The 14,943-nt window shown below is 39.8% G+C and overlaps 1 protein-coding gene across 1 annotated transcript in view; it reads left to right on the top strand.

Moving 5' to 3' along the window:
• Positions 1 to 1,551: 1,551 nt before the first annotated feature.
• The window catches only part of LOC118647736, a 96,219-nt gene continuing 82,827 nt past the window's right edge, over positions 1,552 to 14,943 (top strand). The window contains exon 1 of the mRNA XM_036293172.1: positions 1,552 to 2,146. Coding sequence (XP_036149065.1) covers positions 1,552 to 2,146 — 595 coding nt within the window. The remainder of the gene's footprint in view (positions 2,147 to 14,943) is intronic.

The following is a 14,943-nucleotide window of genomic DNA, read 5'->3' as shown; positions in this document are numbered from 1 at the left end:
ACGTTATATCGCGCTTCGTAGTAACGTACCGTTGGATGTTTACACGCAGGCACGAAAATTGTAGGGAAAATTATGGTGCTGGGCGGGATCATCGTTGTCGAGGCCAGGTCATGTCATGGAAGAGAGTCGAGATCTACGCCCCCGTAACGATCGAAATTCATTTCCATAATTATCTCACGACCGCGCAGATCACCGCTAGAAAATTCTCGGCCCGATTTCTCGCCAAGACATACCGTTTCGCGTGAAACGATAACCGTGCTTCTGATTTCTGTATCTATATCATCGATTTCGTCACTGATCGAACATGGTATCTTGATTCTATCATCGAAAAAAATTTACGAAATTCAAAGAAACAAAAAGTAGTCTTTTGTTATGTATATCATTTTAAAATAATACTAGACTTCTTGCTAATTAACAATTTATTTTATTGTGTTAACGTGTGCGTATTTAAATCAACATTAATTAATGTCGTTTACTATTCAGAAATATTTTTATATTCCTTGCTTGTTGCAACGTTATTATTTTAAACATTTGTAAAGTTATTAAGCGATATATCTGACGAGATCATCATCGAAAGATGTGAAATTGTGAGGAGGTACAAGGTGAATTACTTTGTATACATTATATTTTTGCCCGTCATGTGCGTTCAACCCTTATTGTAGCGGTTTTACGGGCATTAGCGTAGACCCCTATGTTCCTGCGCATTCTATTATATTCTTGAATATCGTACTTAACGTCGGAACAGCCCGTAATGCTGTATAATTCCGTAATGCGCGCAATATAATGCCCTCGCGAGTTTATCATTATCAAATTCATAAATCCCGCGTTGATAGTTACCAATTTCTCGTTGCGTGAAACAACGCGAATCGTACTAAATGTGAGTGCGTTTTATTTGAAACAGCCATAAAATTCGATGCAATAAGCAACGTAACTGCATTTATCAAAACTTATATATTGATTATAACTATATAGATTTTATTACACTTTATGTGATTCCCGTAAAAATTACTCATTTTAATTTTTAAATAAGGTATATACGTGATGTATTATATGTTTGTGTGAGATTTTCTTTATATCTTGCTATCTATTGTATCTTTAAATCATTATCAAAATTGAAGTATGAAATTAATTGGAACGTTAGAAGCATACTCGGAACTTTTGCAATAACGTAACATTGAAACGAAAAAAAAAACATTTAACATTTAATTGCAGCGAAATATATTAAACGTTAAAAAGGTTGAGTAGAAAATTAAAATTTCCATTGAAATCTTCGCCAAATCGAAAATAAAAAGTCCCTCGTATCGTTCCGAGAGCTACATGCAACTTGCAGTTTCCGGCATCTTGTAAGGAAGAGTTTTACATGAAAAGTTTTCTATCTCCGCGGTATCGACGCGCTCGCGTAAAGCACGAGCAAGTTCTTCATTATCGTCTGCAGCCCAAATTGCGTAGGCGTGTCCGTACCTTCGTACACATACGTTACCTTGACGTACTACGACCGTCGCACGCACGTGTACACGCACGACGACGGCCCTCGTCCTGTGCAACGTAGGTATGCGCGTTATACACACCTTCGCTGGCGTATACCTGCGTATACCTGCGCACACCTGGATAGCGGGAAGGGTAGAGGAAAAAGGGGGGGGGGGAGGGCAGCAGCGAGCTGGACCGAACGTCAACGAAAGCGACCGAGCGCCGTGGAGCCGGTTGTGTCGCGCGGCGGCGAGTCAGTATCGCGTCAGTTCCGAAGTGAAGCTGGTCAGTGATCTGTGTCAGAGCAGGGCCACTATCCGCGTCCGTCTCACTCTCTTTCTCTCTTTCTTTCTCTCCTTTTCTCTTCTCCTGTTTTACGCGGCCTACGCCTCTTTCTGTGCTCTCTTCACTTCGCTTCCCGTCCCCGCGATATCGTTCGTCGTCTCGATTCCGTTCGCGCGGATCGCTCCTTCCGAGATCAATGTATCCCGGTCTCCCGGTCTCTCCCCGGGTGCTCGCGAGACACACATACACGGTAATACACAGTGCCACAGTGTGGAGTTGTTACCAGTGGGGAAAGAGCAGAAATTAGTTTACAAAGCGGACGCGTACCACGTACAACGACCGTCGTCCACTACCGTCAACAGTCACCGATCATCGGGTAGCTTAGTTTTATCAAGTAAGTGCGTGAGATTTTAACAATTCATTGATCAAATCTTTCGATCGTCGTCTATCATGATTGTGAGATTGCTAGTCTTTGGGTCGACTTTGGAACGAAAAACACTTGCGTGTGAGCAAAATTTGTTTTTCGTTATCGTTTGTTTATCACCAAATCGTTCTGCTATTGATGTACTTTTCTCATATGAATAAATTATTAGCTTCAACTCAAATAAGCACGAGAAATAGCGTTTACGAGAATCTGTCAGAGTTAAAATACAGAATTTCATGTTGTAAACTCTCCTGTGCATAAATTGGTGTTTTTGCAAGTTGAATCATTTTTAATATATGATCTCTCTGGATTTAATAATACGATACCTTCTAAGTTAAAGTAATAAGCTTAGTTCTGAATCCTTTAAATTTACATAACGTGTTTATTTTGACAAAGTTAATTTTTTTCGATAAATAATGTGCTCCAAGCTAAAATAAATCCAACATACAAACATATGTATACACGTTTTGATATATAAAGAAAATCGATATCGTTCTCTATCTAAAGTGATTTGTTTCGAAAATTATAAATTTTAAACTTCTTTATCAAAATGTATCTCATATTTTAAGATAAAAATTTATATTAATACACTTGTGAAGTGAAATGCGATCACTTTCATTTTCTTGTTCATTTCTTATATTTTTTGTACACATTCCTATGATTTAAAAATCTTTTAAATGTTTGTGTAATAGTAACAGTACGTTTTCTATATTTGCATTTTATATATCAATGCATTTGCAATGGTATTTCCTAAATGATAAATTGTTTTGCTCTGTTCCGCATTTAATAGACGAGTCATTGAACTTTATGCGGACATAGAAGGCAGTTTTTTGTTCTCTCTCGGCGCGCGGGCAATGTATTTTGAATACATACGCGAATTGAAGGCACAACTTGCCACGCTGCGGCGAAAATCGAATGTGTGTCACGTTCACTACCGTGGCGGTAGTGATTAGTAATCGGAGCACGAGCGTACCAATTACACTTGAAAAAGTCAATGTTACCGGAGAAGGTTTTCGTGTGTAGGCTTACGCAATCGCGGCGCGATTCAGCCCGTTATAACATTGTTCCGGGTTTATCCGGCTATAGAGAAAGTGCAGATCAGCCAGACATTGTCCTCTCTGCTCACTGTGTGTGCCATGGAGGTCGGATCCAAGGTAAAACGAACAACTTGCCGGTGAGGCGAACTCGGCTCGATTCGTGTCTCGCAGAAAATTACACTTTTCTGGAAAGCAACGTTTTCCCAGACGCGAACGGCATTTGACGTAAATAGCGCGTCACCTAGCTTCTCCTATAATTTAACGAATAATTTTTTCATTAACGATCTTCCTCATTAGCATTTAAAAGTTGAGAGTAGTTCCCGTTTCAATGTGGACGCCTCGAAATAAAACGGATACTACGCGAATTAAATGTACCATAACTGGGTGCTTTCCATTTCGCATCTAGACGGACTCTCATCGGATTTTTCGAATGTTTAATTTGTAGCCGTATAAATAATTTATACGCGTAGCGGAAGTGTCGATCAAACTTTTACGTTACCGTTAATTATGAGATAAATAAATGCCGCGATTTTTTTTCCCCTGCCGGATATCTGGGGAACACGGAATAGAGCGGTCATTAGTGTAGAACGGAAAAAAAAATCCCCGACGGTTTTATCTTTCTCGTTAATTATCCGTCGCCGGTCAAAGCATCTCGCTCGTCTCGGGACGATAAATATAAAACAATCACGCGCGCTATCGATGTCGCCATCGCGACGGTAATGTTCATTAATTCGGAGTTATTCTCGCGCGAGTTAACTTCGATTTATCGAGACGGCTCGACGCGGCGCGGCGTCGCCGTGCCGTCCGCGCGATTCTTCTCTTATTTTTTCCCTCATCCATTTTTCTCTCTCGGCGGGGGAGACTACGCTTGCAATATCGCTGCGCGCCATAAAGTGTCGGAGTCTGTAAGGCGACCGTGATTGCCTGACACGTCGCAATTGAATGTCATAACGCGATAGGTAAGCTACACAATACCGCGCGCGCGCGGCCGTACGACGGCATTAAGCATTATATGCGTAATTTACGAAGGTTATTTACTATACAATTAGATAGCCCGCGCTAAGTATTACGCGCGCGAATACCTTGTGCATGTACGTACGTACGTACGTGCGGTGCGCACACACGTGCGATGCACCGCGCGGACGTGCATGGTAATGGTCCAAGGGTCTCATCAGTGGCACACGGAGCGAGCGAGATAAAGGGAGAGAGAATCCTCACTTTTTCCTCCGGCGTATCTAGGATAATATACGATATATACGGTGTAACGAGGTATGTAATGGGTAATAGTGCGTAATGATATAATGCGCACATTCCTCGACGTACGTCTGCTATAACAAACATTGTTAGGGAGAATGCGTCGCTCGCTCGGGCGTCAGGAGGTTGCGCGCGATCCACGGCGGGATATGCGCTTTTATGCCGTTTGCGAACGAGAGCATACTAACGAGGCCGCGTGTTAGAAATGAAATTACGCGAGCGCATTAATTACGCATTTGTTGACCAGTCACGAGGCTTCTCTCACGGCCGCGCGAATGTGACGATCCTTCGACACACTCGCGCCGATCCCCGAACGTTCCGTTATCGTACGGTATTTTTTTTACGTGCTCTTTCTGCTGTCGTTTAACGTATCCGGCGAGAGTGATCGAACGTTTCTTTCCTCGGATTGAGGTCGCTTTTTTTTTTCTAAGGTAGGACAATTCCGGAAGCGTTATATCTCGCATCCTGGCAATCTTGATAGAAATCATGGAAAAACGAATAGAGTTTAGTTACGTGGAAAATCACATTTGAGAAGTGGATTTTATTTTATATTGCAGTACGAATTTTATTTATTTATAAAGAAACAAATTAAATAACTATTGACAATTTTAATATACGCACATTTTTCTTGGTTTCTTTAATTTTTAAAAATAAAGTTTTTCTTTTTAGTTTCATTTTTTTATATATGTATATGTGAATAAACTACATTTTTAAACGTAGATCATACATTTTTTTATCGTGATATTGAACATGTGATGTTATATCACGATACAAATTTTATGTTTGCGGTTTAATATAAAATTTAGATTTAATCTGATCCGATAAAGTTAATGACTTTGTGTTCCGTTTCAAATTACGCAGCTTTCTAATTAGTTTTTGAAAAAAAAAATAATGCTAGACGATAAGAATAATCTGTAGCTTAAAAATAAAAATTAATCAATCGGTATTATCACTTTGGCTGTAGATAATGATGAAAACATAGAGCTTGCGACTTGGGTGTCTGCTTGATATTTGCACATGTACGTATGGTGTAGGTCCGTTTGCATTACCGTGGATTCCAATGCATCTGCCGGTGTACTTGTCGAATGATAAAAGCGATAACGAAAGCATGCGTTAGGACCAAATTACGCGGGCATCTATACTATCCTAGCTGCGCAAAGAGTCGAAGATATCCCGAACATTGTCGGTATATATTATGTGATAAGATATAGGACTGCATCTAAGACGGAACTACTAAGGGCTGGGTAATTAGACTTTTTTTCACTTACTCTCGCCCTCTATCGAACTATATACGTGTGTAGCGTCGAGTGCTGTAATCCTAATTTGCAAGAAAATTCGTACGAGAATGTATTGTCATGTGCATCTGTTATCTATAAACGTTTCTGCAATATGAGAACTCTTTCTCGTCGATATTATATATATATATATATATATATATATATATATATATAAACTAATAAGTTATTATATTAAGTTATTATAAGTTAATATACTAATGGATAGATGGTAAAATTTGATGTCTGAGTTAACAGAAATTAAAAAGGAGGTAAAAGATTGTCTGGTTTTTGATAGGCTAATAGCTAAGATACTTTAATAAATAAATTCGTATCTAAATGCGAGTCGAACTCAGGAACTTGTCATTAGGCTTATATTAATTTTTTTTACTTTCCTCTCTCTCTTTATCTCTCTTGAATTAATATTATGGCAACGTTCCATCTCATATCGAAATATAAAACGTAAATTAGACAGGCTAATACTGTTTTATATTTCAATTTATAAACCGATTACTACAGAATATCAGCAAAACTTTCTTTCGTTCCGCCAATAACCCATTACGCGAACGTCTATTTGTTCTCGAGAATTATTAAATCCATACTCGAAGAAAAAATGTAAACAGCCAAAGGGTTCGAGCGAAGGCCTTCGCGAACGATGTTCTTGACCGGCTTTAATTTCAACTTCAGTTGCAACGTCAGCCCGCGGCGGCGAGAATGCATTCGAATAAAACGTAAAGTCGTATCGCGGAAGTGTGTGCTATTGTTTGCGCACGGCTTATCCGAGAACGGTCCTAGTTTCATTGTATTGAAGCGTTATCAGCGAGAATGATAAACGTGACGAAAGATACGGTAGATTAGTCCTTTTTATTACAACTGCACAGCATAATTGTTTTTAAGAAGACGTTAAGAAAGATACATATAGTATAAAGAATTTTATATATATATATATATATATATATATATATATATAATGTTAAAAAATATATTAAAATATCAACGAGAAAAGAAAACAAAATTATTTTATGTATAAATTGCACAGAAATTTTTAAGTACTAGGAAAAAAATTGAGTGCCTTCAACAAAATCTGTTTAGGGACTTTAGGGATTTCTTAACAGCGACTAAATATTTTGTTTTGTACGACAAATAATTTAATTGCTCCTGCAACATACATATGAATAAAATTCTTGTATTTCTCGCTTTGGTCGGCGCGGCGGTGGCTTTCGTTCAAAAGATTCCTGAGAAATCTACTTTGAATTAGTTTACGCGGTTAGATAAGTTGCAAGATAAATTACCAATGACGGAAATCACCGCTACCGTCGCATCCGTTTCTCGTTTAGCAATCGATACGCTGATATCGATTTCACGATGCGGCATTTCTTACCGCGGTATATGTCGATCGCTTTCCCACAAAACCGTTGCTTCTAATGTAGGTTCTATTAATCGTGCATATCGCACGATCGGTCATCTACAATCCGCCCGACATCCGTATTGAATTGTGCGCACAGCACGTATTTAATTACGTGATATTAGTTGTGCAATTAATATATCAATTATCGAAGAAATCGTATCTATTAATGTCCATCATGTGATAATGTCACGCAATTTCGAAATCTCATCATAGTAGAAATCAGTACCGTTATCGATGTTCAACCAACAGATATATTTCAACAAGCGTTTAATTGGAATTTGATTACAATGGAAACATCGTTAGCAGAAGTTGAATTTTATATACGAGAGATTAATTTTTTTTTCCCGGCATCGCCAAGACTTTCGCTCGTCGTGGGAATGGTTCGTAATTATAGCGCGACATAAATATTTCGTATGTAAATACGGCTGAAAATATAACACGTCGTATACTCGCGAGACTTACTTCGGCCGGAGCGAGTTCTCCGTGAGTTCCGTTAATAGCGCTCGTCGATTTCCATATTCGATTGATACGTCGTACTTAGGTTCACGTATCTCTACCTACGATGTTCACGGTAGTCCGTCTAATGATTCCCGTTTAATCGAGGAGTGTTATTAAAATATTGTGGAGGATCCTTTTTATTTTGTACTTGAACTATCGGAGCCAGCGGAGCAGCGGGAGACTTGCCCGTCTGCCTGCCTTGCCTGAAGCTTTTGCATCTACTTTCGATCGTAGAACCGGAAGATCAAGTTGCCTCTCCAGTCCAGTGCTCTCGAGGAAGGGAATACGGAGTAAGTTTCCATGGCCCTCGTAAACGCCAATTACAATAATTACGATAACTGTGGCGCCTAGTCGCGCGCTATCCGACGCTACTTTTATCCGCGTTTAACCGACCCTCGCTCTCCCCTTATTATTAATCACGTACTTAATTAATATTCCGGGACGTTACTCGAGGTAGTGATTAGCCGCGGGGCGTGGTCAGCCCAAGTTAGCATTTTCTCTAATAAATGATATCGTATCTTCGATATATTCAACTTTCTTAGTTTTTATCAACTAACGGTGTCAATTCGTTCTAATTTCTTTCCTTTAATAAACACTCTCCTTTCGCATGTTTTAATAAACGCGTTTTCCGATCCGTCTATCCCATGACCATGTTTGCTTGCGCTTGTTAATAATGTCCATCCAGTATCTCAGTGACAAATCCGTCTGATCGTTTAAGTCTCCGACTACTGAGACAAATCGTTGTTTTGTGAGCTTATAATTATATGTAAAATAATTATACGAAAAGCTCGATTATTGGTGATTAATAAAATAGTAAATAATATAATTAATGATGAATTAATTTGTTTGTTTTGCTATAACATACAGCATAAATAGTTTTGTTTTTAAAATTAGAAGAAATAATTTTGATTTATATATCGCAAGTATAGATCTGTCATATTTATCGATATTATTTCACTAAATAAATTGTTTTCATTTCTGCTTCATCACAATGGACGTCTCTAACGATGAATGCTGCAATATTATTTTATTATAAATCGGTCGATCGCCCCACGCGAGAGCATGATGTGGACGTCTCTGCTGCAACGAGAGAAATCGTTACGCAGGATGTGAGGTTTAATAACCGGGTCGGAAGCCGCTTAGGACTTTAACCGTGCGAAACTCGGTCGTCGTTAACGCGGATTAGATATTACTTTGGAGCGTGCACCTGCCATGCCGCGTGAAGAGAGAGCGTATCCGCGTGACCATAAGTGCCAGCTGCAGGTGCGGCGGCCTGTCTTCGCGTAATAAATCCAAGAGACAGTACCCGATAATACAGCAGGTGTACATTGGCCTCCATATTGAACCACACTAAAATTAAAATTATTTAAAACCTTTGCGAATTCTTTGCCAGGAGAACAATCTCCGGGATTAATATCTTGCTTTCCCTTGCGAGCAATATATCTTGACTTATTTATGAAGCTTATAAGCTTTATATTCTTATATTCTTTAAGATTTTTGTTCGATCATAGTATATTTTAATTTCCAAAGAAGAACAATATTATTATACTTGATTTATATCGAATTAAGCTGACTTTTAAGTGTATAAATCAAGCTAGATTTCACGCAAGTACACGTTACCCTGAACTTTCATTTTAAACGGATGTTTACCGATCAAACAAGTTCGGTAACGCGGACTTGTTTTATTGGAAAACACGGGTTTGTCTGGCTGTTCAGATACATTCGCAAATATCTCTCGCTGCGGCATGCACTATCCGAGACATTGCTTCTTAATTGAGCAACAAAATCAATGCGTTCTGAACGACGGCGAGATAGAAATATCTCGTTGCAAGGCGCACTTTCGTTGCAACGCGGAATCGAGCGGCTCTCGAGAGGCCGCTTTTCCATTTCGAAGTCGCTCGACACGCACGAACTCCTCCAGGCTGTTCCGTTTCCTTAAAGCACAGGTATTAGTTGCATCTGTTCGACGTACGCCTTGTGTTACTTGCCTCCTTTCTTACCTCTTCGACTTCGCGCGCGAAGTCGAAGAGGCAAGCGAACCGCCGAGTTCTGCTCGCCTCTCTCCTCTCCGCCTTTCCGCATCTCTCATTATCTTATTCCCTCTCATTCGGTCTACCTTACTCGCGTTCTCTGTCTTCATCTTTCTCGCGCGCGCGGTCTCACCCAGATCCCGCGGATCATCCAGACACGGTGGTTGAAACCATCCGGCATAACAACGGGCAAACGTAACCTGGTTCTGGGGATAAGACTTCTTTTACCTTCCTATTATGGTCGTTATATACCCCGGGAAACACACACACAGTACCCCTAGTATTTTTTCATTGCTTCGTTACCGAGAAACGCCGCGTACTTAAAATGCGTACGGTTGCCCTCTTCCTTCTGCACGCGGCTGCATGTACGTTTTTATGCATTTTTATGCATCTTTATGTATCTTTGTGCGTCTAACCTTTTTCTTTAAAATATTCCTTTAAAATATCCCCTATATATACAGGGGATTTTAAAGCATATAAGAATAAAGGTTTTGAGATAATATTTTTATGTTATGGTTTTATTCGACGAGTGAATTGTTGGGTAATTATATTTAAAATCTGTTAAGAAATAACGGATATTACTTGAATGCAAGTTTTTTTTAGTCAATTTAGTTGTTTGTCTTTTTACTTTATTAGAGAGTGCGTTGTAAATTGAACGAAATATTTTTTCGAAAAATTGAATTCACTAAAGAATTAATTAAGAGTCTCGTGTGGTTCAACTTCACGGATGTTCCCTTGCGTGGCCGCAAAGTTCGTCGCCTTAGGGTACCGTGGAAAGACAATAGATGCATTCTTTCTTGGTTCGAAGGAGGCTACCGCGCGCACGTCTCACTCGCGTTGCCCCCGTTTCATTTTCACGTTGAGGCCAGGCAATTCTACCCGTTTGACACAGTGCAGCCTTCGTGGGACGACCTTTGCGACTAATACCTACGTTCCACGCAGCGAGCGCACAAAAGCGCCGGCGAATCGCGTAGCATATGTTCGTACTTTTTACTACCCGTATGCGTGTGATTACTAAGTACAACCGGCTATTATTATTCCACGGTGAAATTAATTCGTGCGTATGTGCCAGTCGTGTAAAGCAGAGAGTACATACATTTATGTTAACGGACCATTATGACTCCTTGAAAAATGTCCGTCGCATCTTTCTTTCGTTTTGTATTCCGCACGTTTTAAATGCCTTTTTTTAGAAAGGATTGCATTAATATGCATCTCTTTTGTCAATTTATTTTTTCTTTTTTAAAGATGCTAGACGTTTTAGAGATAATGAGAGTATGTTTCGAGAAATAAATGGACATTTGTAGGCTATTTTTTAAATCAAATTTGTGGTAAAAATTCACATTGTTTCAACGCGATCACAGTTTCTACTTTCTCTTACTGTTCTGTATTCGATTTTTTGGCGTTCACGCCCGATCTCCGGTGCCAAGAAAATAAGACGTTTGAAAAACGGTACATCGTCTACTAATTTTGCCGGTGGTGGTTCTTCAGAGAAGCGAGCGGCTTAATCTAGCCGGCTGTTACCGTGGTACGATATATACGTGGCGCGATCCGGTTTGCCCTCGAAGATGTAACCTTCCACTTCTCAGAAACTAAAGGAACCAATTTGCCGCGAAGGGTGCGGGTTAGCAGCGATCCTCTCCTTCTATTATGCTACAAATTAGCCTCAATCGAAGCGAATAGATCCGCTGCGGCTACGATTTGTTGATTATGAGCGAATGCCCGAGGGGAAACGTGTAGGTCTTTTCTGCTCGCGAGCAGAAAAGGACACACAGGAGAGACGAAGGTCCTATTTCAGCCGCAGGGAAGGTCGGTGGGATCCCGATCGGAAATAATCTAATGGATCTTCTTGATCTGTGTGACATGGGGGTGGAGGAGCCTTCAGATCCCGCCCGCGAGCTTCTTGGAAAAGCGACGAACAAAGGACTCCTGCGAATCGCATTTGTCTCGCTTGACGTTTTACGACGAAGATAAACGGCTCGAAAAGTCTCGTATGTCAGAGATGAATGTATCGATAGGTACCAATAGAATGATCCAAGTATAAAACATCGTATTTCCACATTATATTATACGCATATATATATATACGAGAGAAAGGGTAAAATAGAATGTGACACGTACAGAATTTCTATTATATACATATAACAATGATCCATCTATCTATGTTATAATAGATACAGTGTTATTTTTTAACAGACAGATTTTTTAAAGTTAAATATTTACAAGCTTAAGCAAATTAAACATTTTCAGTGACATCTGTTTTTAAGAAAAAGATGCCATCTATTATAAAGTACATAGAATACTAAGCGTGTCATCTCGTAGAAACTTATTAATTCAGAGAAAACACTAATTGAATATTGAGAGAACATTAATGGCGACCGAATAAACTTATACGAGAATAAGACTAGTTGCAACGTTCTCTTCAAGCATAAGTGACACGGATATTCGCGTTGGAGATTTAAATGTCTTACGCAGTCAGTTAAAGATCTCTTATATTGTGACGAATGTGACATACTTTCACCGGTCTGACCGGAAATCTTATGGTCAACCGGTTGATCAGCGACCTATCACGCACGCTTGTAGATTCAATGGTACCTTAATCAATGTATTCAGGGTCAATTTAGAACCTGCACAATCTGTTTCCTCCGTAAAATCATTATATCGAGGATTATTCTCCTCGCCACGAACACTTTTTTTTTTCGCGGTAATCTCGCGTTAATGATTTTCATGGCCTATACATAAGTCCATAAATCATTGTCGTAGGAAAGCAAGTTAATAATCGGTATTTTTTCACATCTGTGCAATTAACCGCATTACGAAACGCTCTCTTTCACCTCGGCCGATTACCACCGATTTGAATTGCTGCGGTTTGTGCAACGTAGCTTAGCAAAGTCTATACGACGGACTGTCATTCTTTCGGCTAGCTTTTACCAGTTACTGCAGATGAATTGCTTCAGATGAACGGACCAGATAATGCCTGCAGTTCGCGTCTTATAATCATGTTGTTCGACTATCACGCAGTCCATGTAGAGAAAATAATTCATGCGTGCGGCGTTGGAATCGTCGCGATCCTTATTTCGTTTTTTTTTTATCACTTTGGACAGCGGTATGTCCTTAAATTCAGCACGTACGTATTGCTTGCGCAATTAATAGCTCTTTATCGAGCGTATGTTTCGACACGTCGAACATGAAACCGGATTATCCATCAACGTAGCAATAACATGATCTACAAAAACATGTTCCACAGTACCGTATTTAAATATCTTCTTTCTGTTTATGTTGGCATGCATGCGGACATGCTATTCGCATGTCGCGGGGTGTCGTGATTTTGACGGACTTCTTTATTTTTTAGACATGTAGAACCATTGAAATGAAATGATTATCTTTAGCTGAGCAGAAGGATGTAAATCTGGAAGTATATTTTTTGGTCAAAGTTACAAAGTTATTTGGCATGGAATTATTTATCGAAAAGATATTGATAAAAGACCACAAACAAAGATAAATAACGAGACATCTATTTCTTAATCAATAAAAATTACTGTAAAACTTTTCATCTGTGTTACGTCTGATATGTATTTAATTTTCGTAATATTGTTTTATTATGGGCACTCGTCAGAAACTTGTCAGTAAATCTGCCATTAAATAATAACGAGGCAATCGCACGGCAGCGTGTACTTAAATTTTTGCATCTTACTTAAGCACTACGTGATAATGTTAACAGCTACCTACGGCGATTTTTACTAACGAACTTTTGATTACGCTAATTATTCGCCGCGTGTTAGACGTCGCGGATCACGAAGCGCATTCTCTGATCGTTTCTGCGGTCAATAATCAAGATGTTTCGATTGCGAATCGCGCGTCCGACTCCGAGTAGAGAAACCCGTGAAGCATCTTGTCTACCGAGTATACATTTATACACCGCACGTAAATGGATTTAATAACATTGCTGCGAGCAAGATTGACAGCTGTAAACGAGCGCACATTGCAATATTGTGAGGCAGTGCGTTAAGTCGTTGTGTGCTGAGCGAAACTCTCTCTCTCTCTCTCTCTCTCTCTCTCTCTCTTTCTCTTTTTCGAGGTTCGCGAACATTATTCACCCTCTTCCACGCAACCACGCCTTTTTCATTATCATAATTTTCTATGTGAAGTCTGCGTATCTTTTGGTGTAAACAAATAGAGACAAACAAACATGATTCGTTATTTCGACGATTAAACAAGCGCGGTCTCAAAGTATATTCTACATTAGATTGTGCGCTAGAAAGCGGACAACTGTGAAAGTTTCCTATTTCACGTTACTACAGATATTTATAAATAATTTCTTCTTTCATGAATATTATGTTAATTAATTCTTTTTGTTTCTCAGATAGCTATTTTTTATTTGTATCGTTTTCATTATTCAAATCTATCCCCTGCGTTTATATTGAGAAATAGTGAAGAAATCTGATTAGATTTTTGTCTCATATTCTGCAAGGAAAATGGAGGATTAGCGAAGCTCCTCTTACTTTGAAAGTAAGAAAGACATTCGCAGAGATCGCGTCGTCGTTACGCGCTCAAGCGCACCTCGGCGAAATGACTTTCAATGAAATGGCAAAAATGACTCGCGTTTATTTTCCGCTTCCGATATGTCGCGGCTGCAGTCTGGCTACTCCTCTCGGCGACACGCGGCGGGTTCAGCGCGTGACTCAGCGCAGTGATCGCGGAATATCGTTGATCGGTCAGGTTCGACGAGCGAGCAACGCTCTACTTGCCGAGAAATGTCAACCGGATTCTGCGAGAGCGATTCGACCGGGGACGCCTACGAATCGTCGCTTGTTTCTTCATTGTTCAAATGATATTTTGAAATGCAAACGATGAAGAATATTCGCTGGCTTGTAGAGCGTGCAATCGAGTCTTGAATTAATCTGGTGCAATGATGCATAAAGCACTTTTTCTTTTTACAATACAAGTACCTGCATTTGACTCCTTTGCTGCGTCGAGAAAGTAAAAATGTAAATAATCTCAAAATTAAGAGCAATCTTTAAGAGTGGGGTTGTAATTTTTATTAAGAATAAAGTAGTTTTTAACGCGGCCGGTTGACGAAACCCTTAGCGCCTTGGTGCGTTCAGTGATTCTTCTCGTCCATGCGAAATCGCCCCGACTGCGTTCTCCACGCCGACAAAAGTGAGCCTGCCTCCCACGCAATATTAAGTTTAATACCCTCCTCTGCAGGCCATTAGTGTCGATCGTTAGGCAGAGGTCTGTCTTACGTGCGGAACAGAAACGATCGTGC

This window comes from Monomorium pharaonis, chromosome 10 (genome assembly GCF_013373865.1).
Source record: "Monomorium pharaonis isolate MP-MQ-018 chromosome 10, ASM1337386v2, whole genome shotgun sequence".
In the NCBI taxonomy this organism is placed as follows: Eukaryota; Metazoa; Arthropoda; class Insecta; order Hymenoptera; family Formicidae; genus Monomorium; species Monomorium pharaonis.
Note: the sequence above shows the minus strand (reverse complement) of the source record. Positions and strands in the feature narration are given on the sequence as shown.